General features: G+C 49.9%; 3 protein-coding genes across 8 annotated transcripts in view; 2 read left to right on the top strand and 1 right to left on the bottom strand.

Moving 5' to 3' along the window:
• ARL9 (ADP ribosylation factor like GTPase 9) overlaps positions 1-5,638 on the top strand; it is a 6,687-nt gene extending 1,049 nt beyond the window's left edge. The window contains exons 1-4 of one of the 2 annotated variants that reach the window (XM_027676961.1): positions 11-42; positions 456-624; positions 3,206-3,381; positions 4,454-5,638. In XM_027676961.1, coding sequence (XP_027532762.1) covers positions 609-624; positions 3,206-3,381; positions 4,454-4,633 — 372 coding nt within the window. In that variant the 5' untranslated portion in view covers positions 11-42; positions 456-608 and the 3' untranslated portion in view covers positions 4,634-5,638. Of the gene's footprint in view, positions 1-10; positions 43-455; positions 625-3,205; positions 3,382-4,453 lie in introns of those variants that run through there. The other variant, XM_027676962.1, reaches the window with a different exon arrangement.
• Positions 5,639-5,865: 227 nt separating this feature from the next.
• THEGL (theg spermatid protein like) lies at positions 5,866-14,966 on the top strand. Of its 2 annotated transcripts, XM_027676959.1 has the most exons (9): positions 5,866-5,890; positions 6,688-6,721; positions 8,898-8,948; positions 9,932-10,054; positions 11,639-11,752; positions 12,060-12,171; positions 13,284-13,415; positions 13,938-14,113; positions 14,684-14,966. In XM_027676959.1, exons 1-9 carry the CDS (start codon positions 5,866-5,868, stop codon positions 14,796-14,798), a joined length of 882 nt encoding a protein of 293 aa, XP_027532760.1. In that variant the 3' UTR covers positions 14,799-14,966. The 2 variants fall into 2 exon arrangements, with proteins under 2 accessions (XP_027532760.1, XP_027532759.1); XM_027676958.1 differs by lacking the exon at positions 5,866-5,890 and having other exon boundaries at positions 6,035-6,721.
• Positions 14,967-16,666: 1,700 nt separating this feature from the next.
• On the bottom strand, positions 16,667-24,407 carry HOPX (HOP homeobox). 4 transcript variants are annotated; one of them, XM_027676967.1, is made up of 3 exons: positions 24,155-24,407; positions 19,453-19,628; positions 16,667-17,106 (listed from the first exon to the last, which is right to left on the bottom strand). In XM_027676967.1, the coding sequence occupies exons 2-3, from the start codon at positions 19,594-19,596 to the stop codon at positions 17,029-17,031; spliced, it is 222 nt and encodes a 73-aa protein (XP_027532768.1). In that variant the 5' UTR covers positions 19,597-19,628; positions 24,155-24,407; the 3' UTR covers positions 16,667-17,028. The 4 variants fall into 4 exon arrangements, with proteins under 4 accessions (XP_027532768.1, XP_027532767.1, XP_027532765.1 ...); XM_027676966.1 differs by lacking the exon at positions 24,155-24,407 and adding an exon at positions 21,116-21,248; XM_027676964.1 differs by lacking the exon at positions 24,155-24,407 and adding an exon at positions 19,917-20,022.
• Positions 24,408-25,888: the final 1,481 nt, after the last annotated feature.

Below are 25,888 nucleotides of genomic sequence, written 5' to 3'. Positions count from 1 at the left end.
GCCCCCCGGCCTGCCGCTGCCGCCGCAGCCACCGGCGATCAGGTACGGGAGCCGGGTCGGGGCAGCGGGCGAGGCCGCGGAGTCGGGGAGCGCCGCCGGGGTCGCCGGGCGTCTCTGGCGGGGCTGCGCCGCCTCGGGGCCGCCGGGCCTTCGGCCCCGCCGCTCTCTGGAGCGCGGCGGCGCCCTGGGCCGCGCCGGGGCTGCCGCGCCGGGGCCGCTCTCCCCGCTTTCCTCCCCAGCAGCGTCCGGGGCCGGCGGGTGTCCCAGGGCTCCCCCATCGCGGCGGCCGTGCCCTTGTGCTGCTGGAGCCCGGCGGGCATCTTCCACCTCCTCACCGCCAAGTGGCATTTGCTTGTGCCCTCCAGGCCCCTTGTTCAGCCTCCTTTCCCCCAGCCCTGCTTAACTTTGCACTTCCCCCGGCTGCCCGGCTAACGGTGCTGCTTCTCGCTTTGCAGGGAAAAGGATACAGTAAGCAGATCCTGGTGCTGGGCCTGGATGGGGCTGGGAAGACTAGCGTTCTCCACTCCCTGGCAACTAACCATGTCAAGCGCAGCGTGGCTCCCACCGAGGGCTTCAATGCCATCTGCATCAACACCGAGGAGTCCCAGATGGAGTTTCTGGAGAGTGAGTGAACCTGTTTTAGTGCAGAACATAAAATGAGTTCCTATTTTGTGCCCTAGAGGTCAGGCATATATTTTAAAAGCTCCATGTTCCTGCATGCCTGCTCCAATAACATGAAGTTATGATTATTTTCACGTTGGGAATTCTCTTTTCCTACCCAGCCTCTTTGAAGGACACACTGGTGTTAGGTCAATTTTCATTCAGCCCTGGCCACCAGGGAGTTCTGCTCTCAGAGAGAGAAGGGTAACAAGCCTGATTGGGTGAAACCACCCCAAAGGAGAGATTTCCCCTGTAAGGCCTGTATTGTGGTCCATAGCTGTCGTACAGCTTCTCCTTGGTGCTCATGCCTGGCCAGGGGCAAGAGCCACAGAGGAATAAGTAATAAGTGAAAGAAGAGAGGAGGAAGAGAAAAGCTTTGTATGCTTTTTGTTCAAAAGCCTCATAAGTGGTGTTTTCTAGTCTTTAAAAGCTTTTGAAGGTCTATAGCATTTTGCTAAAATTTCTGTATTGTCCTTTGCACTGATTTTGGGGTATTGTCCATGCCTGCAGAGGGCATCTCCTGTGATGCTTTTGGGATGTCACAGCTGTTCAAGGTGCCGCTAGCTAATGGGAAAGGTGCAGGCCGTGGAGTCAGGTCAGTCCCTGGTACAGAGAAGCTGACATCCCAGCTTCATCAGTGCCTGCTTTCTGTGGAGGAAGAAGCTGCCCATTGCTTCCTGCTGTTTCTGCACTGTACTGTACCAGTGCTCAACTGTCTCAGTTGGCAGCTAGCGCATAGATGCCTCTGGCCTAAAGGAGTTATGCTATTCCCAGGTAAGTTTTTGAGGATGAGACCATTAAGGCAGAGTTTCATTCCCAGTCTCGATAGCATAGGAGTCTCTGCAGTGGCTTGGGGAGAAATCATCTCTGCAGATATAAATGTAGTTTGTGCTCCTCACCTAGTTGGTAAAAGGGTGTTTCCTACTGGGATGTGCTTTGCCTGTCTGAGCCCAGAGAAACCCACAGTATCTCTTTTCCTGCCTGGGGATGGTCTGGGCCCAGCACTGCACACCCCAGAGCAGAACCTGTTGTTTCTGAGTCATCCTTCCCTCTCTGGTCCAGGTTGGTAGTGACTGAGATGTGATGGCTACGATCTGACCCATGGGAAATGCAATGTCTCAGGCCAGTTTCAGCCAGGTAAATCCATGCATGGCTCTCTAATCTGGTTACTTATCCAGTCTGTACCATCGCCTAGTCCTGGGGTTAGCAGCCTGTGCTGTGATCACGTGGCACAAGGTGATCAGCAAACAGCAAGGGTTTTATTTTGCTGGCTTAGACAGATAGAAAACTGTTCTATCTTTTTCTTTGTACCATCATACAGATAAGTGGGTGGTATTTTGTCTCTGCAAGGTATAGGAGCTCCTTGCTTCTGCTGAGTTCCTACTGGTTTGGGAAAAGAAAATGTGAGGTTGCTGACCCCTGGGTTATGCTATGCATGAATGTACTTAACAAAGGGAGCGGTGCTGAGCCCCTACAGTATCACAGTACAGAATCAGAGGCCTCTGTCCCGAGTGTTATGTGTCTGTCACAGCCCTTTAGCTCCTTTCCACAGTGGCAGACCTGCAGTTCTGCCTACAGGTACACCAGGGTGCTTGAAGAAGAGGCAGACATGCCCCAGCAGGAAATATTACTTCCCTTTCCATATTCTTGAAACTGCTGAACCCTTTTGACTTTTAAGTGAAATTGCTTTGAAAGAGAACAAAGTCATGGAGGGCAGTAAAAGATAGTGGACTAGCAAGTCAGTTTTGAAAAGAGCTCCTGTCTGCGGCAGGAGACAATTATATGGAACCCCAGATATGTTGCTTGGAAAACTTGCTGCTTTTGAGAGACTCACCCATGCCTTTTGAGCACCTCAGAACTCTTTGAGCAAGTGGTCCTGCAATATAGCTGGAGAAGATTTGGAGACCTGAAAACACATCTGAAATACTTAACAGTTATTCCTTTTCCTATTACACTCAGCAAAGTACCGAACTCTTTGTCCCCAGATGGGAACAACAATCTCAAACTTGCTGCCTATGGATTCACCACAGAATTGTTGTAAGGTGGACAGTTTTCCTCTGTACCCAGGAGAGAAGAGCTCAGGTAGAAATGTATCCTGTGCAAAGATTACTCAGCGGTTGCCTGAAGAGTCTGCTGGGACTTGACTTTTCTCTCTTCCTAAGCACTTCTGGTTATTGACCGTATTAAAACTGTAGGAGTTTTGAACCAGTTCTTAGTGTCATACAAATATGAGAGAGCCTCATATACAGAGAGAGCCTCTCAAATATGAGAGCCTTCCTCACCTTAGAGCTAAATTTCTTCTCTGGAAATTGTAGACCTGCTTTGTCTTAAGATGAGACAGGCATGTGGAGATAGGTTATATGGGGACATTCTCACATGGTGTTATGGACACTGAACCTCTTTCTACTCTCCCTAATTGCTTGAGAGCAAGAACCAACAAGGCAGAAAGCAACCATAAAGAAAGTGAACCCAACTGAACTGCACCTCTGGGAGCAGTGTTGCTTGAATCATTTGGTGAATACTGTGCTGCTGTCTTCTCTTCCAGTCGGGGGCAGTGAATCTCTGCGTTCCTACTGGAAGATGTACTTGCCCAAAGTGCTGTTGCTAGTCTATGTTGTGGACTCGGCTGATCATGCCCGACTGCCTATGGCGAAACAGCTGCTTCATCAACTGATCCAGAACAACTCCACCCTGCCCGTAGTGATTCTGGCCAACAAGCAGGTAAGAGTTCCCTCCTGCTAGCTGAGCTTGGGCTGGCAGCAGCTCTGGAAACAGCAACAAAGCCTTTCAAAGGAGGCTTTGTGCCTCTAAGGAGGCCACATGGCTGAGAGTCGTTCTGACACACCTGTTGACCGCAAAGCAAAATAATCTGAGGTTGAGTTTTGGATCTGCAAGATGCAGGTCCTGTGCCTGGCAAAGATGCAGTCAGAGCTGTGGGTGGAAACTGCTGCACAGGTTTGAGAGCTGCAAGGGAGACCACAGTTAGATCTGGAGTTAGGTTTCTGTTCTGAGTATCTGCCTAGAAGTGCCACTCTACCTAGTAGCAGCTAAACAGTGAAGCACCATTGTTTGCCTTCAGATTGTCCAGTTGGTTGCTCCTAAGGCTGCTGTTGAAATCTGAGAGAAGGAGCAGCTTTCCTCACAAGGCAGTGCTTCCTACTAAGCTCTTTGTGAAAATGTTGATGATTGGTGCTGTACCTGGAATAGAATTGAGCCTCCGGTATGGTCAGATGACGGAACAGCCCAAGGTTTTTAATCACAGATTTTCTTTTATCAGGGCTATGTGCTCAGTTTGCTCTACATTGTCACCTCCTAAATTTCTAGTAACTGAGGCATGTTACTATCATTTGTGTTACTCTTGCACACAAGAGCAGGCGTGGGCTTCATCAAACTCAAATGCACCAGCAACAGTGGTGATTGAGAAGGCAGGCAGGGCATGACAGTCGTACGTTTGCCCTGGTCTTGTAACTCTCTCATGTACACTTGGGGTCTTGGGCCAGCCAGGCTTTTGTTTGCCTTTTACAGGTGGTCTTACAGAGTTATCAGAAACACTGGAATTAGTATAGAAACAGAACTGTACCCATATTTCTTTGTGAAGAACTTAGGTTAGGGATAAACTCTTTTCCCCAAAGCATTTTAGGGCATGAGAACTTGACCTCATAGAAGGTATGTAAGAATGGCGCCCCAGAGCTTTTGAGACCCTTCCCCTCTCTGGACGAAAGCAGCGGCTCAAAATGGGAATGGTGCCGCCACCTCTTGGAACTAACAGGCTTGTTTTATTTTTGTGTATCAGGACCTTGAAGGCGCGTATTGCATCACTGATATCCATGATGCTCTGGCACTGTCTGATATTGGGGACGAGAGGAAGATGTTCTTGATTGGTACCCACGTGGCAGAAGATGGCTCTGAGATCTCCTCCAGCATGAAGGATGCCAAGGAGCTGATAGCACAGCTGGTTTTGGAAACACAGTGATAGCTCTTTTCCTACAAGGTGGTGTTTGTGGCTGAGGGAGAGCAGGTGTTACTTATGGCCAGTTTGCCATGTAGCAACTGAAATGTACAGATATGTTTTCCTTGTGGGTGTGGAATTCCTCTGAAAGTGATGTCTAGTTGGTAAGAAAATCTAATTTATAGTGGTTTGAAAATACATTTGAGAAGTAGTCTATTTTTAGCATGTTTGTAGGGGGAAATTAGTCTCTCAGACAGCAGAGTTCAGGGGATATATGGCTTAGATGGGCTAGTAGCTTCATGCCAGGTGGGAATCAAGCACTGATGTCAGTGGAACAAAGTTGCATCCAGTGAATTTAACCTGGCTTGATATCTCAGGCTTAAACTGAAATATGTTTACTTCACAGATTTTATAGAATCCTGTTATTGGTGCTTAACAGGTATTCTGATAAAAATAAGACCTCATTTCTTGTCAGTGTCAGAAATTGAAAGTGCTGCGACTAGTATTTTTGACAGTGACAATTCTTGCTGTGTTGGAGCTGGCTGTTAAGGGAGTGGTAAATTGGTAATCTCTGGAAATTGGGTTGGTTTCTGGTTGTTTAGTGGGTAAGAACAAGAAAATGAAAGCAGTAATACATTAAGTGTTTCTTTGCCTACAGGCAAAAAACCAAAATGGTGTAATTTGAGGTAGTGACTGGAAGCATTTAAGTTAAATTGGCACCAAAGCTGGGAGACTCCTTCTTCAGGCTGAGCGGCTTATTTCAGCTTAGTCCGGGATGTCCTCGAGCAAGCAGTCTTACGTGTGAAAACGCTGTTGTTTCTTGAAAGTGGTTTCTATTAGCACAGCAGGCGGGGACGGTGATGAGCTGCTGATGGAGTGTCACTCTCCCAGTGTCCTCCTAATTATACTCGAAGGAGGGACCCGTGAGCAGTCCTGTAAAGGACCCGTTTTGCAACCGCATCTATTGTACGAGGCTTTTGTAGTTTTGTCCTTTGTAACAGATGCATAAAGCAGAAAATTCCACCCTAAGCCGTGGTCTGGGCTTCATTTACCCGAACAAGGAGTTGGGCTGCGGGGAACTCTCGAGGCCTCTGGGTGAGCCGCCGTGAAAACAGGCCTTGTCACCTCATCCCCGTCGGTACAGGCCTGGGTCCTACCGCTGCCGCCCTTCCCACCCGGCTTGTGTGTGCCCCGGGCCCGCCGGGAGCCGGGCGGGGCGGGCGGAGCCGTTGGTGCGGGCGGGGCGGGGCCGGGCCATGGCGGCCGCCGGGCGCATCCGAGGTGCGTGGGGGGCCAAGGCCCGAGGCCCGCGGGGCGGGCTGGGGCGGCCCCTCCGCTCCGGCAGCGGCTCCGCCAGCCCCGGCCCCGCGCGGGGCCGCGGTGGGGCTCGGAGGGAGGGAGGGCTCCCGGGCGCGGAGGGGCTGTGGTGCCGGCAGGCCCCTGGCACCGCAGGTGGGAGTGCTGGATCCCGGCCCCGATTCCTGGCCAGCGCTGCCCTCGGGGCACGTGGCTGCCTGAAATCACCCCTGGTTTCCTCACAGTGCGACTGTTTCACTGTCGCTGGCTTTCCTGTCATCCCATACCACACCCCCACACTTCGCACCTTAAAATACGGCCGGTTGTTTTCTATCGGCACCAAGTCCCAGTTTAACCCAGCTGCTATTCCCCCGAGGCTCTGAAAAGTTCCCCCCCTCCCGAAGCTACTGAAGTCAGTAATCAGGGCTAACTACACTGAGTCAGGTGGGAGCCTGCAGGTTGGTGGCCACTAGTGCCCAGGAGGAGGATGCTGATGAGTGGATGTGGTGTTGGGGGTGCTCTATCCTTCAGCCTTGAGGGCTGCCAGCATCCCCCAGTAAGGGGCATCCACTGGTGAGGAGCACTTCATGTGCAAGGTGCATTGCCAGACAGCTACACCGGGAAGGGACCAGGGAAAAACAATACAAATACCTGCTGAGCAATTGTATTCTGAGGAGATGCAAAAACTTCATCTGCCATACGATTATTTCGTGCTAAAGAGCAGGCAGCCCAGACCATGGGTGTTACCAAGCTTTTAAATTCCCCTATTTTTGTCTTTGCAGTTTCTTCATATTCATCTGTATACTCACACACCAGGTAAGAAACCCTCCCAGGCTCAGCCTCCTGGCTGAGTGTTGAAACTGTGCCCCGTTGTCTCTTGGGAGGGCTCAGCCGGGGATTACACCAAGCAGTGAGTCGATATATTGGATGACATAGTGGTAAACACTGAGAGGAAATGATGCCTGGTTTTCCCCTTCCCTCAGCTTTTCATGACAACATCTGACCATCCTGCTCCTTAAAAACGGAAGCTGTGACTGTTTGCTTTACAAGGAATTGATCTCAAAGGGAGTTGATCCCCCTTAAGCAGTGAGTCTGTGAGAGCTCAGGCAGCAGAGGGGAGGTGTTTCTTTGTCTGGCTGCAGCAAGTCCTCATTTTCCTTACTGGGAAGCATGAGCAGGACCAAACAACAAAGCGCTCCCCAGGGCTGTCTCATTGTCAGTGAGGTGGCTTAACTCCTTCAAATTGCAGAGCTGCTGCAGGTGCATCCTGTATGGAGATGCCTGTCTGTCTAGAGATTTTGCCATGATAAAAGAGTCAAAAGTAATCTTTTTTTTTATTAATTGGGAAAAAAAAATTTAATACTTAATGATTGTCAAGTTGAGGGACCTGATTTGAACATACGTGTGGCTCGTTCATTGGCTGGGTCATGATGCAAGCTTTGCACAGCAGTGTCCAAGCCAGCAGTGCAGGGCATTAGGGCCGTGTGCACGCTGTGCTAGATTTGGCTGTGGCCATGTGGTGGGTATGTGCCAGCAGCGGAGGAAAAGCAGCAAGCCTGCTTGCAGAGATAGTGCTAGCTCTGTGGTGCAGCTAGGCTGGGGGAGACCTCTGCCTGTTAATCCTTTACCCCCTTGCAACTTAGCAAGGAAAAGCTGCTGGGGAGCCGCTTGGGAATAAACAGCTGAATCTGGATTTTGGCTCCTGAAATGATATCTGCCTTCCTGACTCTGTCCCATTTTGAACTGGTGGCAGGGGGCCAAAGTCCTACAGGCACAGTTCCCTGTGTGGGATCTCAGTGGGAGCTGTGTTTCCAGTGTTGTAGCTGGCAATTGGGTGTGACGGGGAGATAAATCAGCAGGCATCTCACAGGGAGCGTGTGGTGAAGATGCTGTAACAGCAGCCTGCTGTTAGGATCTCTGGTGCTGAGCGCTCTGGCAAGCATTTGCGGGACTTGGCATCTCACTAGAGGTATTAACCTCATCAGAGAAACCACAGGTGTGTCCCCAAAGCACAGACTGTTTTCTACTGGCAAATATCTCTCTCTGTTGGTGTCCTTGTTGTTCTCTAGGGCTATGCTGCCTTATTGAAGGGTGATACTGAGGAGGGAAGCAATGCCCCAGGATTTCAACTTCTGTGCTTTTTCCATGGTGGGGCACTTCCACAGCTGCCTGCACAGTGTGGTTGTTCACCAGCTGGCTGGGGGCAGGCACCTGCAGCCCCAGTGGGTGGGTATGGGCTTGGTCTGTGCCATCCAAGAGTTGTGCAACACACTTGTGGCACTGGGTCATCTCGTTGTTCTTTCTGTACCATGCTCATAAAGCACAAGCATTTCCCAGCCATTGGGATTTCAGGCCTGGTACTCTTGATCAGCAGGAACAGCAGTGATATCTGATCTTTCTGAAAGCTTTTAGTCTGTTGTATATTCAATAAAAACATTTTCACAGCTGCTCCTAGGCCAGAGACCATGTATGTTCTTGTGTCTCTAAAGCATTTAAAATCTCTGTGCTAAATGGACTGAAATAAAATATGCTCCTAAAGCCATGAGGGTACAGTGCTATCTCCATGATGCCTTTTAGTAAACCACAACAGTGTTGATAACAGGTGTTTTTGTTTGTCTGGGCTCCCATAGGCTGGGAGATCATCCCTCTCCTACCTGCAGAGGTTTCATGTATATAACTAGAAAAGTTCCTTCCCACTCTACCTGCTGTGTACCAAAGAGACCTTGCAGTGAAGGCAGAATTGCAAATCTGTGTCTCTACAATCCAAAAGAAAGCACAAAAATTCATGGGCTGGTGTGTTTGCCAGATTGAATGGATGGAAAGTACTTGAAGAGAGAGATCCTTAAACACACTCTCTCAAGGGAATGGAGGCAAAAGCACTGGGGTTTCAGAGTGTGTTATATGGCTTTGAGTACAGCAGTGGCTTCTTTATGCTTTCTTTGTTTAACTGTATGTTTAATGGCATTTTTGTCCTTTTCTGCAATTCTGACAGGATACGTGTGCTTGCAGAACCCAAACCAGTAGCTTATGAAAGCAGTCCCAGGTAAGTAGGTGCTCAAACAGCCCTTGCTCAGGGGCTGGGGACTGATGGGGCTCAGGCAGATCAAACCCTTGGCCATTGTCTTGCTACTGCTTTCCTCTCTGTCTCCAGAAAAGCAGACTGAGCAATTCACTGCTTGAAGGGCTCCCTCCAATTTGCCCTTTCTTGTGTTCAGTCAAAAAACTGGGCTTGACTTGGGTCTTGCCTTTGTTGCCCTCTCTGAGCTGCCCAACTGAGATGTTGCAGGGTAGGATGGTGCTGTGGTGCAAGGTGACTGGACCTCATTGGAGCCACAGGCTGCTGTATCCTGGAGGACACAGTCCAGCTTTAGTAACAGAGTTGCTGTCTGCAGGATATGGTCAAGCTATAACTTGACAAGCCAGGGCAACAGTCTCTTGATAACTCTTCTCCATTGTCTGGATGGGTCTCAAAAAAGGCTCGAGAAACCCATTGCCCTACTGTTCCCTGTCCCAACTACTCTGAAATCCCCTCCCACCATGGCCACTCTCTCACTGGAGGATGAGCAACTCCAAATTAGCCCTGGGTACAGGAGAGTAACCACTAATGTGCTGTAAAACCTCACCCACTTTCCATGGCACACCCTGACTGTAACATTATTTTTACTGTCATACCTGTGGTGTAGTTAGGTGGTAATAGTGAGGCAAAAAAAATGTAATCATGAAACTCCCTCAGGGGTTTCAGAGATGTAATGAAATGACTCTTTCTGCACATCCTCCAGTAACTAAAACCAGACATAACTTGAAGGTTCTTTTGTTTTTGACTTGACAACAACCACCTGGAGAGTGTTAAGAAGTTCAGTGCAACAGAAGATGAATGCTCAAGGGATGGTAGTGGCACTTTAAAGCTGTGGGGAGCCATAGGGAACGTGTGTGTGTTCCATCCTAAGAAGGGAAGGATAATCCCAGCAAACACATTTCCCCTTTGTGCATATTACCAAAATTTCACACCCTTTCTGTTCTTGCTAGGCTTGAGTGGGGAAACCAAGAAACGATCTGTCCCCTATCATGGGGGGCTACGACAGCTCGACCATCTTCAAGAATATCGTTACTGTCCAAGTCCAAGAAAGACTTTTGCAAGCACCAGCGAAGGTCAGTGATGCAGTACCACAACCTAGGGAAGGAGGCAGCTCAGAGTGTGGTCTCTAATCAGGGGAGACATGCTGTCTCTTAGGGGAAGGGGAGATGCCATCTCCTCTGCTACCACCGCTGCCCCACAGGGAGCCCCATGGCATTGAGACTCACCAGGCTGTTTTGTGCTTGGAACAGGGGCTGCCTATAGCAGGGAAGAAAGTGCTATGGGAGCATAGTCACCCTGAGTGCTTGACTTCCAAAAGGGCTAGGAACTGGAGGGCGCTAAGTTTTGGTGCCCTTTTATTTCCTCATACCCACTGCCTGGCTGTGGGAAGGACTTCTGCAACACATGGTTGCTCATCTGATGATGCAGGTTCCCATCAGCAGCCTTAGGAGCTGTCTCTGATCTCAGTCTTCAAGCACATGGGATCACGTTCCTCTGCTCTAACAAAAAAACCCCAGCCAACAGCTCTGCTTTGCTTGGAAGCAGACATCACATGCATGCATGCATCCCTTGACGGAAATGTGTGTGTTGCACCTGTGAGCACAGGGGAACTGTCCCTAGAGTATTCCCTGTCCGTATTGGGGCTGATGCAGCCCAGCCAGGCACCTGGATACAATTAATGATCCCCTGCATCCTCTTGGATTCTGACCTAAATCTTGAAGGTAAAAGTCAGCCACAGAGACATTTTACAGCATCCTGCTGATCTTGCATCCTGCAAGATCTCTTGCCTTGAGTAAGACTTCTGCTGTCACTGCATGTTGAAGAACTAGACCATGTTTTGGAATAGGAGTGAAAAATTATATAAAAAGTGTAAACAACAGTGGCCTTGGGTGATGCTGCATTACTTGAAGCAAGTCATCTCTAGCTCTCTTCGAGGAGATGAAGCTCTTTTGGAGACAGGAAGGTGGTTGCTAATCTGTAAGAAGTCATAGCAATGAGCGTGGAGAGGAAACTGTTGCACTCCTGGCTTTCCTCTGCCTAGGGTGATGTCAAGACATGCATGTTTGTAGTTTTCTCCCCTCCTGCCACTGTCACCATGGGTTCTCATCCTCTTGAGAGCTTTTGCCTCTTGCTAATGGTGTCCATCTGACAGCCCTTTCTGCCTTTCCACTTACCTCTGCTTACTTCTTCCCTGGTGATGACAGGCATCTTCCAACAGTTATGGCTGATGGAAAGCTGGATGAACAGACCACTTTTTGAGCCTGGGGAGATGAAAGGAGCTACAAGGGCACGAGATGCTATCAGGCCATTGTAACAAAGGTTTCTAGATTGGCAGAGCTGACCAACAGCTGGGTGTTATGGAGTGGCTTCTTGAAATGATCCAGGAAAAGCCTAGCCTTTGAAAGCAATGCACTGAGGGTGCTTAAAAGAGAACTCTTCAAACACAAACAGCATTTACCTTTGAAGTGAAGAAATCTGAAGTGTAAATGCCTATTTGTTTGTGGCTTTTCCATGTGCACCAGGGCCAGCTTTTGTCCATGCAGCAGGCATGGATATTTAACCCGTCTTAGGATACCATCTGCCAGGATCATGTTCTCTGTCAGTTGCCTTCTGCTAACTCTTCTGTGCTGTTCCTCAAAATCCTTCTTCTTGTACAGCTACAGATCAGTGATCGGTGGGCGCCCCCGGCTAGTGAAGTTTGCCTACCCTTCTGAGCGGCTGCTGAAGTTGTCTGAACCTAAAAAATGCCACCCAGCTTTCCTGCAACAAAGGTGAGAGGCTAGAAAGCCTATAGGGTGCTACAGGTAGGCCCTTGGGCCTTGTAGCATCAGTGCAGCTTCAAAGTAATAAATGCAGCAACAGAGGATGGGTATAACAGAGAGCAAAATTCAGAGTGGGGTCTCTGCTGGGATTAGAACTTCTGGATGCTCTCATGGGATGAGTTCTACACTGGAAATGGCCACATACAAAGCTGCCTTCTACTGCAGCAAACATGAGACTTAATCGTCCCAGCTGCTGCCTGGTTAAAGCAGAGTGCGGGAGTATCTGAGTGGTGGTGCCATGACTCTCTGCTTCCAGATCCCCCGAGTGGCCCGTGTCACTATCTGCACTGACCTATAATGCCTCCCCACGGATCCTCGAGCTTGCCCGGCCAAAGTTGCTGCATCCAGAGTTCATTCCGCCCAGAGAGGTGAGGAGGTGGTTGAGTGAGATTTGGAGGGAAACGTGATGCAGCAAACTGTCCTGAGTTTTTACATCCTGTATCCTGCCCCTGGATGTGCCCAGTGTGTGCTATGGAGGGGAGAAGCTGTCTGGTTCTGCTGGGATTTATGATACTGAGAGAAACTGCCTTCTCAGAGTGAGATACTGTCTTTGCAAATCTCCCTACTGAGAGACAGAAAACAGCCAGGCTGGAGCAGCCTAGTATAGCAGGAGAGCCAAGGGAGGCATCTGGGCTGCATCCCCTGATAAAGCAGCCTGGAAAACTGGAGAAACCTGATGGGAATGGTCTGTTTAGCTCTTAGGGAGTACGGTCACGTTTGTAGTTGGGCAGCTTTGCTCCTATCTATGTATATAGGGGGCATGAGATTGCAAACACTGTGTATTTTAACAGTGTTTTACTAGAAGCCTAATTTAGAGACTTATTTCTGAACTTGTTCCTTTTAGGTGGGTCATTGGTTTGGCAGGGGTGAAAGGGCTTGGAGCAATCTCAGATTACACTCATTTCTGTGGCAAAGGCTAGACTGCATGGATGCAGTCTCTGGGGCTGGGAAATGAGAGGCTGTGCTGGAGCAGGATTTGGCAACGGGAACCCTGTGAAAAATAGGGAAGAAGTCCCTTGCTGGAGCAGCAATCACTTTTTCCATAGGAATGCAGTTAACTGTACCAGCCCTTTTACCCTGAAATCTGTGTGTCTCTCCCTAGGAGGGAAATCATTTGATTCAGCCAGGAAGATGAACATGAAAAACATGGAAGAAATTTCTCTGCTACAGGGAGAAATTTACTTGGCTACACATGCTCTCATTACTGGCATTCCTCTCCTGGCTATGAGTAGGCAAGAGTGGGGAAAAGAAGTGATAGTGGCTATGACATACAAATCCCTATAACACTGAAATTACCTTATAGTTCAGGTGAAAAAAGAACAGTGAGTGCTGGGGAAGTAAGAGTGCTCCTTCTTGTGACCATGTCTGCAGAGGAAGGGTGCTGAGGTGCTCATCCTTGTGGAGAGGGAGCGTGTCCCTGTGGGCTGCTGTGGACAAGCTCTGTATCTGCACATCCCTCCTCCATTCTGAACCCATGCAGGTGCCAACACAGGTTCCAACTCCTGCGACCTTGGCCAGCCCATCCGCGCGGATAGAGCGTCTGGCAGAGCCCTGTGTCAGGCAGGCGACCTGCTGCTATAAGCACAGCTATCCTGAATCTGTCATTCGTCCGGTAAGACAGCATCACCCGGGACTCTGTATGGAAGGGACTCTTGGCAGAGGAGAGGGCACGGGTGCTCAGTCCCTTGTGGCTCTCTTCATGGCAGCCCTGGATGTGCTGCTCTCTATAAGGCTGATGTAGCTGCTTCCTGAGCTGGAAAGCAGGACTCATCTTCCATTCAGAACATGAGCTGACTCCCACAGATGTCCCCAGAGAATGGCAGAGCTGAGCCTAACCTGCAGTTGTGGGGATGGGGAGAGGGAGACAAGTGTCTAACCAGGATCTCCAGTGCTGCAGGGTGGGTTGGACAAAGGGCTGTGGGTAAGGGGAGGCTGGAGGGCAGGTTGTGGGAATGGCCAGGCAGTAATTTCTGCTTCTACAGTTTGTCTGGTGCCAAACATGTCTGAGGACAGGATCGTGTCCCACCTGCTTGTAGTATGTGGCTGTGAACCTGGGTGCACTGAGTTACTGGAGGCTGACCACCCCTGAATTCCAGGAGCACCTCTAAGGACCTTCCTCCTAATTCTTCCACAGGTTTCCAAGTCAGCTCAGCAGGCAGTTGCGAGCCCTCGGACCATTGAGCTGGCTAGGCCAAAGAAACTGCATTCTAAGTACGAGGCCCCGCGGGATCCTCAGTGGCCAGTGTCAGAGGCTGCCAAGCGTGCAGTGGCTACACCAAGGATTGTGGAACTGGCCCAGCCTGGCAAAAGGTAGGTGCTGCTTCCCTGTCATGGGGAAATTATCAGCTGCCAGCCCATTTTCTGCAGGCTGTAGCACCTTGTTGATTTGTGTTTGGCCAGTGAGATTAAGCCACTGTTCTTCCAACTTCCAAAATGCATGGATTTTCTACGTCTGGATGTGATAATGCTACATGGGTTGTGCACTTTTGAGGTGGAAGGAGAGTCAAAAGAGAAGAAATAGGAACTTTCTAATTCCAGCAGGAATTACTGGTTGGGACTTCTTATTAATTACTATCATAAAAATCACCCAACTGTCACAGGGCACAGTGTAGCACATTCATGTTGCCAGCATGATGCAGCTGGCCTCAGCGCAGCCTGCAGGAAGTGCTGGATAGGATGTTTCACAGAGGGTGGGGGAATGCCTGACTGTAGTGACTGCCAGACAGTCCCTCTCCTGGTGACAGCAGTGGAGGCATGATTCCTTTTGTCCTCCCTTGACAGGGAGGGGCAGGGCGCAGGTGGAGGTGTGTCAGCTGCCAGGCAGCTGGCAGCTGGCCCTGCTCTAGTCGGGAATGACCATCCCTACTCTCTCTCCCTCAGGCCTCCTATGGGCTTGGCTCAATTCAACCTAGATGCATTCAGAGTGAAGGAGACTGCTATGAAGGCAACTTGTTCTGATCGGATACGAGAACTAGCTCGCCCAGTTCAGCGCTAAGCTCCCTCAGAAATGCACCTGCCAGCTGCCCCCATCATCCCTTGGAACATCACTCTCTCTGGGATGTGCTGTGGGTAGAAAATCTACTTGAACACAGAGCAGAGGCAGCACTCAGCAGGAACACTTTCTGGGAATTCAAATAAAATGGTCACTCCTTAAGAATAGTCACCAGGGGAAATGAACAGAATTTGACCTAATGTGGGAAGCCTCTCTCCCTAGGATGGGTTATGTCTGCAGTTTCTCTCCTTATTGTTTTGCTGTAATAGTTAAAGAAGTAATGAAACAACTGCTGGGGGAAAGCAGCACAGGACCTGTTCTTTCACACAAGAAAGTGTGGCAAACCAAATGCAACAGCATGCAGTAGGGTGATGCAACACAACTCCTGAACTTGGGTTTAAAAATTTTTGCTTAAGTTTAAAGAACTTCTTACTGACACTCAAAGTTTTGTGCTTGTGACAGAAGTAGAGACACAAAAGGCTGCAATGTATGTTGAGTTGGCTTGGATTTGGGGCCTGTTTTCTCAAATGCCTGGAGAACAGGCAGATCCAGCCTTTTCTGTTGCATGCATCTTTGATACACATTATGCATCTGGGTAAAATCTGTGCAGTTCAGATACTCAGTTGTGTGACCCTGGGCAAAATAAGGGACCTCTGCATTGGGATTTTTGGAGCCTAAGTCAAAAAAGCAGAGTTCCCTCAGTGTAAGAAAGAAAGCACATTGCAAAGGTTAAGAAGAAAACAGATATTGATGCCAGACTCTGCAGAACAAATTCTGAGCTCCAGTCGAGTCTGAGAGCAAGTCAGTTTGGCAGCTGGATTGCAGGGGAACAACGTAGCCTTTGCGGGACATGGCATGGGGAGAATGCTTTTATCTGTTTTCTACAAGTTTGGTGTGCTTTGCACTGGCAGCCCAACCACTGGCAATGGGCTGGAGATACTGGGGCAAGAGAGATGCTCACCAGCAAGGGACAAAAGCCACAAATGAAAGCATGTGGCAGTTTCAGAGTCAATGTATTATAATCTTCCCTGTGTTAAGCTGATTCTCCTTCCAAAGAAGTAGAGGCAGGTGACCACAAACCAGAAGGGGATTAATCAGAGGATCCATTAATCAATTCAGTAATCCACTAAGCAGAGGACTTTTGAACCCTTTTGAACAAGGTAAGGTCACTGGGAAATGGTGCTGGTTATTTTTAGACCATGCATTGTCCTGTACCAGGATGGATGAGAGTTTGGGTTTTGTGCAAAAGCCCCAGCACAATTGCATTCCTCAGGCCTGAGAATGGCCAAGAGGAGGCTGGAGTCTGCCCCCTACACCTCTCACCCTGTGGGAGAACCCCAGCAGCACCAGCCTCTGCCACCTCAAGGCTTAGGGTGTGCATGGGGCTGTATGGGCTGCTGTGCAGGGACCCATGGGTGTCCTAGAAGATGAGGTTGCCCGTGTCTGCAGGCTGTCCCTGTGGCAAGAGGGAAAACCCACAGTGGCCGCTGAGGCCATCTTGGAGAAATGTTGCCTTCCCAGAGGAAGGAGTCTGCCTCCTGCCATTAGGGCAGGGAACACAAGCAGGGACATAACACAGCTCCTCTCATCAAAAAACATTGTTTTTTTTATTATTGCATTGGGGGGAAAAAAACCCCAACCTACTAGTTCTTTCTCTTTGTTGACCTTTAACAAAAAGGTAAAAAAGGCATTCAGGGAGGGCTTGGCTTGGTCTGATTATGGTGTAGGCACTTGGTTTGCCAAGATCCAGAGCTGACTCTGGCATCTTGAGCTAAATAAGGTCACCTGAACAACACATCTGGTTTTCCAGGTGCCCCGCTCTCTGGAGTATCTCTACCTTAAAGCTAGTACATATACTTTGCCTCTGGGGATTGTAAGGAAAATGAATCTTTATTTCCTCTTTCTATATTTGAACATGTTTCATGGCAGCTTTTCTGCAAGCCTGGGACAAGAGCATGAGATTGCCTTGTCCTGTGCAGCTGCTGTTAATGGGTTGGAATCACTAGACAGGTTACCAGCCATCAAAAGCTGTATACACACACACATACATATATATATATATATATATATAATGTTCTTTTTTTGGTTATGTACATGTTAAATAAAACTTATGTTAAATAGCAGAGTATTACTTTATATCGCAAAACCTATTGCAACAGAAGAACCCAGCAAAACCCACTCTGAAGAGCTTCACCATCATTTATAGGAGGCATGGAGATCAGAGCAGCATCCTCTAGTCCCTGACAGACCCGCTTTCTGAGGGCAGTCCTTCAGACTTCCTCCACTCTGCCAGGCGCTGCTTGAACCATTTCTGGAGAGAAAGAACAGAGCAGGGGTTGAGTGCACTGGGCTGAGCGAACCCTCCAAATAACTTTGCTAAAGGTGCAGATGTGGTCAGCACGTGGGACCAGGCAAGGGAAACTCATGGTACTGCTTCTTGTAGCAAGGCACTGTACTGTTCCCAGGCAGTACAGACAGTCGCTCCTGACCAAACGGTCTTGTTAAACTACATGTGCACCTCTTTCAAACTCATTTCTCTTGCTCACTTCAGACTTTGACAGCATGGATGACTTCTTATTTTATTGCTGTGAGTCCAGGGTTTTCTTGTAAACAGAATAAGAGATTGGCTAAGGAGCTGGATGATGTCTGTTTAAATGATTGGAGCAGTGAACAATCACTTGCAGGTCCAAAACTGACAGGAATCAAAAGTTGAACTGCTTCAGGAAGGATGAGAGAGACAGCACAGTGGCTCTCAACAAATTTAAGAACAAATAGATTTTAAAAATTGTTTAAAAATTATCAGTCTTCAAGCAATATGCATGTCTATGTTCTTCTTTAGTAACTTAGCATCTGTAAGCCAACTTCAAGAGCTGCTGATGCCATTTCAGCACAGCCACAATTTAAAATATTAGATAAAATGCATCTGGTTAAAGCAACACTACCTAAGAAGAAAAGTAAGAAAAGAGATATAACTCATATGCCGGAAGCACAGCTCAGCCTTTTGTTTGGCAATGTGCCTGTGATTCCTTTTGTCGCAGCTCATCTTGTTGCTATATTTGTTCATGACTATTTTTGAAGCTATTATGGTCCATAATGATACAACCACAGTGCTCTGTATAAGTGTCTCTTGCACTCACACTGCCTTGGACCACATCCAGTCAGATGATCGACAGCCTAGCTTCCTCCCAAAAATGTCACTTTCTGTCCTAAACCATCATCTCCCGTTGACTCAGTACCTCTTTGCATCTCATTTTTACTGAATTTTTTATTAAAATGGCTGCTATTTCTAGCTGATAAAGCACTCCAGATGTCAGGAGCAATGGTTCTCTGTGTTATGCGCAGTGCGGGCACTTTGCAGCTCACCATCCCAATCTTGATCCTGTCCCTAATGTGACCTTCATCTCCAGATCTCTAGGAGCACCCTCGACTTGTGGAAAAAGAGGGCTATCAGGGAAGATTTTAAGATATATGGGCATATCTTAAAACATATATGACCTGCTTTTACAACTTGCTTTAGGAAAAAAAAATGGAACAGTGCCATTTCTAAGGAGAAAAAGGTATTTTAGGGGTACTGCCTCCTTGCTGCCTCAAATAAGCAGTGATACCTGCCTGTCACCAAAGCACAGTAGAGGAGGGGTCCCCTTTTCCACTCCAGCCAAGGACTATCAGTGCAATGGATGCTGTACCAGCATCCTTCCCTGGGACAGGCTAAATGCTAACACTGCTTGCTTACTCGCTCTTATATCCTTTTGGCTTTGCTGAGGGACAGCCAGGCTTGGCAGCTCTCTGCAAACTGCTGCTAACTTTCCAGTGTGTTGGATTTCTTTTCTATACCCATCAATGCTGCTATGAGTCTAGTAGCTTATAAAACACCTGCATCAAAATGAGCTGCACCGCAACCTGAAGGAATTGGGAAGGAGCCGTTCGCTTCTGAAGCCTGTGGTAGCCTGCAGGTAGGCAGATGGAGCACAGGGCTTGGTGGAATTCCCAGACAGTGGCAACCTGTCCCTGTGAAGGGTTATTTGGAGGCCTCTGTGTCTCCTGGAAAGGCTCACAGACTTGCCTGACATCTGGGCTTGGGGACTCTGGGGTATCTAATTGCAGTGAGAGGGAGTGTGCCCAGCCTGAGCATGTCCCGCAGCACATCCTGCAGGTGTTGCATCTATCCGGTATCTATTTTTAAATGACTGTAGTTTCTTCAGACCATAAAGTCAGCAGTGGTTTGGGCACCCAAGACTATCAGAAATGGGTTGGAAGAACAGCATGCATGGATTGTACATTCAGGGGCAGGAACATACAGGGTGCAGGGAGCATGTGGGTTACAGGGATGTGCTATGTTGCAGTAGAGCTTTGTGGGTGCAGTGTGGGGCTAGGGGTGTGCTGGGGGTTACAGAGGTGCAGAGGAGATTGTGGGTGCAGCATGGGGTGCAGTGAGCAATATGCGCATGGGACACAGAGGAGTGCAGAGCACGTGAGGGGGAGCACGAGAGGTGCAGGGGCTGCTGTAGAAAGCCTGTGAGGGGACAGACAGATACAGATGTATGATGGAGAGACCAGGACAGGACAGGCAGGAGATGTGAGGAGAGTGTATGGGGCACAGAGGCATGCAGGGGGTGCAGGACTGGAGCCAAGGGAGGGGTGGGGGGCATACACTCACCAGGGTCTGCTCCTCGGAGAGTCCGGTCTCAGCTGCAATGAGGCACAGCGTGGTGGGGTCAGGATGCTTGTTCACCTTGCAGAAGTTGTACTCCAGGATCTCCAGCTGCTCCTCAGTGGGAGTCACTGGCTTTTCCGTGGCCATCTTCTCCTGGGGCAGGGCTATGGGGCCAGGCACTGCAGAGGGGGGCCGGTGTCATTGCTCAAGCTGGAAGTGGTCAGTGGGGCCACACTTGCTGAGCCCCAGATTTGCCATCCCTGTCCCCACCAGCTCCCCCCTCCGCAGTGGCCTCTGGCTGTGGCAGGGCACAACTCCCTCCCCGAAGACATGCCACAACTCCCTTCCCAAAGACATGCCACAGAGCTCAGCTGGGAGTGCCAACCCCCCAGCCTCCCAGCAACTCCTGCCTCAGTTTCCTTACTACAGCAACCGCACGCCAACAGTGCCCAGCTGAGCTGTCTCACCATTCTTAGCTGGCAGGAAACTGCAGGCTGCTCAGCGCTCTCCTGGTGCTGTATTTATAGCCAGTGTGACTCCCATGGGGACGATTCCTGTTTACAGCCGTATTTAGGCCTGGGCGTCACTTAGGAGTGATGTCACAGCAATGGGAATGTTCAGGGGGGTAATTTAAAGACATTAGTTAAAAAACATTATTTATCCTCTGGGTGAAGGGACAATATCTGGCATCCAGCCTAAGAGGTTGGTGTTTTTTTTTCCTTACTTTCCAGTGATCAGGAAAGTTTGTGCAAGGGAATCACAAACCAGAGAATGCAGAATCTTTTGGGAGCATGGTCTTTGACGCAGCAATCACTCTATTTCCCCTCTTCCTGATCAGTGTCCTGGTTCTCCTCTTAGCAACATGGCCAGACATCACACAAAGCTGGTGATGAGTGGGTTAGCTGCTTTGTTTTTACTAATATTTAATGTTATCATGCATGGGCATAAACAGTTAGTCCTACTACTCCTGAGCATCACTGAACTATTTGTTTGGGTTTTGGTGTATAAGTGAAGGGTCAGTCCTCAGAGGACTGCACCCCATGCATATCTGTTGCCTTTGGCTGTGGTCAGTGCTAGGTGTTCCCAGCAATGGCAGAAACAAGAAGCCCATATTGTCCTCCAGAGTAACATTTGTCCCACTTGTGCTTTGCATAAATCTCTGGAAGGCTTAGCCCAAAAGCACAAACAAAACAAGTAAGTCCCACACCTCTCTTCTGCTGGGTTTCAGGTTAGCTGCTGTGTGGCAGAGGGTCGAGCTTGCCAATTCAGTTAACTAAGACACAAGGCGTTGCCCCCACAAAGCATGCAGAAGTCCCTTGATGCTGAATCATTTTGGTGTTTTCGAAACCAGGCTGTCGGGTGTTGGTGGGGGAGGAGCTGGATGCAAAAATGTGGCCTTTCTTGATCTGCTCTCCTGCTGTCCAAGTTGCCTGGCCCATCTCTGTCAGGTGGGCTGGTTGGTATTGCTGGCTCTCCAGTGCTGCCAGGAGCCCTTGGCCCACCTTGGTACTCCTCTGGGCCATCCACTGCAGACTTGCCCTGCCTCCACACTGCAGTCCAGCTTCTCCTTTCCTTTGGCTCTGGGATGTAACCCAGGCACCTCCATGCTGCACCCATACTGAATAGCTTTAAACCCAAGCACTTTCTTGGCAGACTGATAACTCACCTGGGTACCCTGGGATACTGAATGCCCCAGGGCTTTCACTTGCTGACAAAACTGCTAGGATGGAGCTCAGCCTCAAAACTGTTTTGCAGCTTTCAAAGAACCAGCTCTGCTGTTCATCAGAGTCTGGAGAGATCCTCCTCTTTGAGCTTTACCTCATAAAGCAAAGGCCCTCCTGAACCTAGTCTGCAGAAGCTGCTTTGACTAACAAAAGAATCCTTTGGCATTTGAGTAGGGGCTTATAAATAGACCAGGGCTGGTTGTGAAACAGCCCACTCTGCTTGAGTCACTCGATAAATACTGATTGTAACATAGTGGTTGCGAAAGGTTGCAGCACCTCTGAGTGTGATGGAGTGCTGGTAGACAGTATCATCCACTAGCCCTGGATGGACTGGTGAAAGCCTGGCTTTAACTCCAGGTACTGCAAGCCGATCTGGCCTTGTCTACAGAGAGTTGCAGCTGCCTGGGCTTTCTTGGGGTCAGCTCAGTTCAGAGGCATCCATATAGGAAGGGAGCAGCCAAAATTCAGTTCCTCATGCATGTGAGGTAGTGGGGGTCTGCTGAATGCTGCTCACCTGCGTTGGGCATTTGGAGACCTCTGGAAAAGATGCAGGGGGAGAAGGAGGTCCCCTGGACTTCAGGTACTGCTCTCCAGCACCATGGCTGCCAGGCTCTCCATGAGGTCAAAGTGCAGATGAGGCCAAGCTCAAGCCACAAGTCCTGCCTCTCCTCCTTGATCAGCACTCCACTGAGCCACCTGCCCTTCTCCTAGAAAGCCCAGCCACCACAGGGCTCCTCACACCTCTGGATCATACATCTAGCTTGGGCCACCAGCAGCAACATGTCTTGGCGATTCATAAATCATTGTTTGCAGCCTGCTGCATTAATATACATTAATGTGAGTGCATTGATTTGCATAGGGAGCGTGTGCCTCAACTTTCATGTTTCACCTGCACAGCTGTTTCTGTTTATCTCCAGGTTCCTGAGGCATTTCCCCATAGGACACAGTGTCTTCTACCTGCTGGCAGCCCAGGGTGCTCCAGCATGCACAATGTGATGCCCAATGGCTTTTCCTTGTCTCCCCTCTAACCCTACTCTGGAAGGACAACAGTTCCTACCTCTCAAGGCTGTGAGATGGCTTTCAGGAAAAGGCCAAAACCCTGGGGCTCCTGGAGGGCTCTACAGGTCTCCCCACATCATTCCACTAAGTCCTGGAGGCTTTCAGGAGCCATGTGGCCCCTGTGCAACACGCAGCATCCAGCATTTAGCACCTCTTGGGTGCTAAAAATTGGGGTATACAACACAACTTGAAGGCATGAGGAATGCCTAAATGTCCTGATTGGCCCTACCTGGACCACTTCTCACCTGCTTTCTATTTAAATGGAGGCTCATTTAAGCCCAGGCCTGCACCCTGGCCTTCAGGCTGCCTAGGACCTCTCCCCTGTACAGGAAAGGTACAAATGTCTTGCTTATACTTCTCTAAGCCTGGCAGAAAGATGGAGACTCATAGCTGTTTGGCTCAGCTGCTGAAAATCACCGCTGCTCACTGCTTTTTCCTGCCTAAAGTTTTGAAGGCATTGGAAAAAAATGGTTTTTTTCAGTGCAAAGGATATTAACCATCTACTTGGCTTTCAGAAAGTCTGTGGGGCTGCAGTTGTCATTCAGCTCTGTGAACAGTCCCCTGAGAGCTGTGTGTCAGGGGTTTACCCACACAGGCAGAAATGACAATGCCAGATGCACTGTCACAGTGAAACCACCACAGCTTTGGTGACACCTGCTCTGTCCTAAGTGTCAAGCTAAAAACCCCTGGGGAATTCACACTTGGCTCTGACTATCTTTGTTTTAGGTGGAGCAGTGTAAGAGCAGAAGCTTGCAAGGGGTTCAGCGGTTGCCTGTGCTGTGGGCGGCTCCAGCCAGCCTTGCTGTGTACATGACAGCACCTGGTGCTCTTAGTGTGGCTGATAGGGCATTGAAGTGGACCTCCAGAACCATTTTGGAGTGAGCAGAGAAAAGGTCATTACTGATGGACACAAGTTGCAGCAAGAGAAAGTCTTACTAGATAGATAGATAGATAGATAGATAGATATTGTACTATCTGTGTCCTGTGGTTGCATCCAGCTCCTCAGAGACACCCCAAGTTACTAGCAGGACTCCTAGCTCTGGCCTGAAATGGGAGAGGACATCCCTCTGTCTCCCAGCATGCTTGCCCAGCACTGCTAGTGCAGTCAGCATTTACTATCCTGGCAGAAATCTGCTGCTTTTCCAGAAAAGACATGATCTCTGTTTGCTCAGGTTTGCTTTTTTTGAACAGTAGTCACAATAGCTGGCTGGCTGTGTAACTTTCTAACAATTTACTGCACCCAAAGCCCCTGGAAATCTCTCTGAGCAGTAGCTCCTGCCAAGGTGATGGGGCCCCCATAGCCCCTGTTGGGCTTCTTGCCCCCTTCCCCAGTGCTCCCACTGTCAGGGCTCGGATGCAACTGGAGGCATCTGCATCTGGTTTTACCCTGCAGCTATTTCCTGCCACTGCAGGGATCAAAATAGCAGTTCTCAATGCAAACGAGCCCTCTAACCCTGCCTTGCTCTGCTGCAGAGCCATGTCTTGTCCTGAGCTTTGCTTGGCCTCTTGCTGTGGGGTGGCTGTGGATAACATCAGCCAGCATGGTGCACAGGATAAGGTGGGACAGAGGCTTTAAAAATAAACCAGACCCTGCCATAAATAAGGAAAAACCACCTGTCATGCGTCCGGTAAACCACCCGTTGAGCCTTTTAAAAGATAATATCGGATGGGAACAAAGCAAACAGCACAGCAGCTGCTGCAGCAGAGGCAGGTCCCCGTGGTAGCTCCCGCCTGGGGTCTCTGCCTGCCTGTGCGCCCCTTGCCCTGCCCCAGGCATGAAGCTTTCTCACCCAGCCCGGCTGGGTGCAGCTCCAACCTCCGCAGCACCAATACTCACAGGGCAGCTCCTCCCTTCATCACCCACCTCCCCATCCCCAACAGCAAATCCACCCCAGCATCCCTAGCTCAAAACATGTGCTTACCTGGAGCTGGCAGGGACCAGAAGTGTGTAAAACGAGAACCCCGCAGGTCCTTGGGTGACTGCTTAAGTATCTGCGTGTGTGTGTGACAGGCGGGGACCTGAAAAACCTGCCGCAAATCACAGGAGCTCCCGGGATCCACAGCCACTCTCTGGGCTGGTAATTCAGGTTTGGCATCCACTCTCCTTGGCAGGGCTCAACGCATGGTTGTACGCGCTGCGGGGCTCTCGGACGGGTGGCACCGGCAGCCGTCGGGGTTCGTCCCGCCACTCTCCGGGCTGATGGACACCGTCCTACGGGCCCCGGGCGAGGGCTGCTGGGGCTGTTTCCTGCAGGGGTACAGGAAGGGTGAAGGCGGGGTGCGGCGGAAACTGCGCTGAGCTGTTCGTTCATCTGCACTCCCTGTCCTGCTCGGCCAGGATGGGTCCCGCTCCCCTGCCGCGGGGAGCCCCGCTCCTGGCTTTGCTGATGGAGTACGGCGGCGCTCACTCCTTTGCAGGGTTGGCTTCTGATCTCACTTCAGTCTCTTGCAAATGATGTGTCCAGGTTTAACATTCCTGACTCTGCTGTCACTTTGGTCAGCCATGTGATCCCGCCAGGCTGGGTGTAGGGGCAGGACTGGCCCTGGATCTGACCTGCAGCTGCAGCCCAAGTGCCCTCCAGAGGCATGGGACAGGAGCCTGGCTGGGAATGGGGAGGAGGGTAGAGCATCCTCTTCTGCCAAAGACCTATACTCTCCTCGGTTAAAGTGCCCAGGAGCCTGCAGTTCCCACTGGGGTGGTCTGGAAGCATTAGACATCATCTTAAAAAGAGTCAGCTTGTGGGGTGGGGTGCAGCAGGGAGGGGCTGAATTTCTCTCAGCTTATAGACAGCTGGAGGGGGATGCTGGAAAATCAGAGAGGCTGGAGAAAGGGCTCATGAAAAATTGAGTATGAGTTGCAATGGCTGAGATTATCTGCCAGAGCAAAATGCAGACTGGCACAGGATGCAAAAAACTGTGGAGCTGGCTGGAGCCAGGGCCAGGGAGCCCTGCCCCTGGGGAGAAGTGGCTGGACAAACACAAGAAACCTGCCATATGTTTAGCAATGAGCCAAAACCATCCCAAAGAGGTTTTTAATGTTGGGGGAAACATGGACCAAGGCAAGGGGATTGCAAAGACATCTGTGCTGAAGGGCAGGCAGACCTGTGCCAATTTTCCTGGCAGGATGACATTTATGAAACAAGAGTGCTTTTGCTACAGGGATAGCTTCACTGCCTGATAAAGCAAGTGGTGCTGTTCAGTGGCTGACAGAGGAGGTTTTTTGGAGAAGACTTGATCCTGCATGCCTTGGACAGGCACCTGGCCAAGGAATTACGTCCTGTTTATCACAGGTGTTAAGCAACAGGAACATGGGTAGCAATGGGTGTGGACAGGCAGGTTGGAAGATGTGTCCGACGGGATGACTCCAGCAGCCATGGCTGGGGGACATCAGGGTGCATTCAAGGAGGCTGGAGCAGACCCCTGCAGCAGCAGTCAGCCCTGGATTTCAAACCCAGTGTGGGAAAATCCAGGTAGAGGTCCCGAACTGCATACTGTCACGTGCTTAGGGGAGCTCCGGTGGATATTGCTACTTACCTGCCCCATACCCGTGCTCTGCTCTGGCATCTGCTCTTGGCTAACCTTGGAGAGAGGATAGATGGGAAAATACTCTGCCCAGAAACATTTTCCTATGTTTGTATGCAGTCTTTTATTTTTTT

The sequence above is a fragment of the Neopelma chrysocephalum genome, unplaced genomic scaffold, assembly GCF_003984885.1.
Source record: "Neopelma chrysocephalum unplaced genomic scaffold, ASM398488v2 Primary Assembly neopelma1_42b, whole genome shotgun sequence".
NCBI classification, from domain to species: Eukaryota; Metazoa; Chordata; class Aves; order Passeriformes; family Pipridae; genus Neopelma; species Neopelma chrysocephalum.
This window is presented reverse-complemented; position numbering and strand designations above follow the sequence as displayed.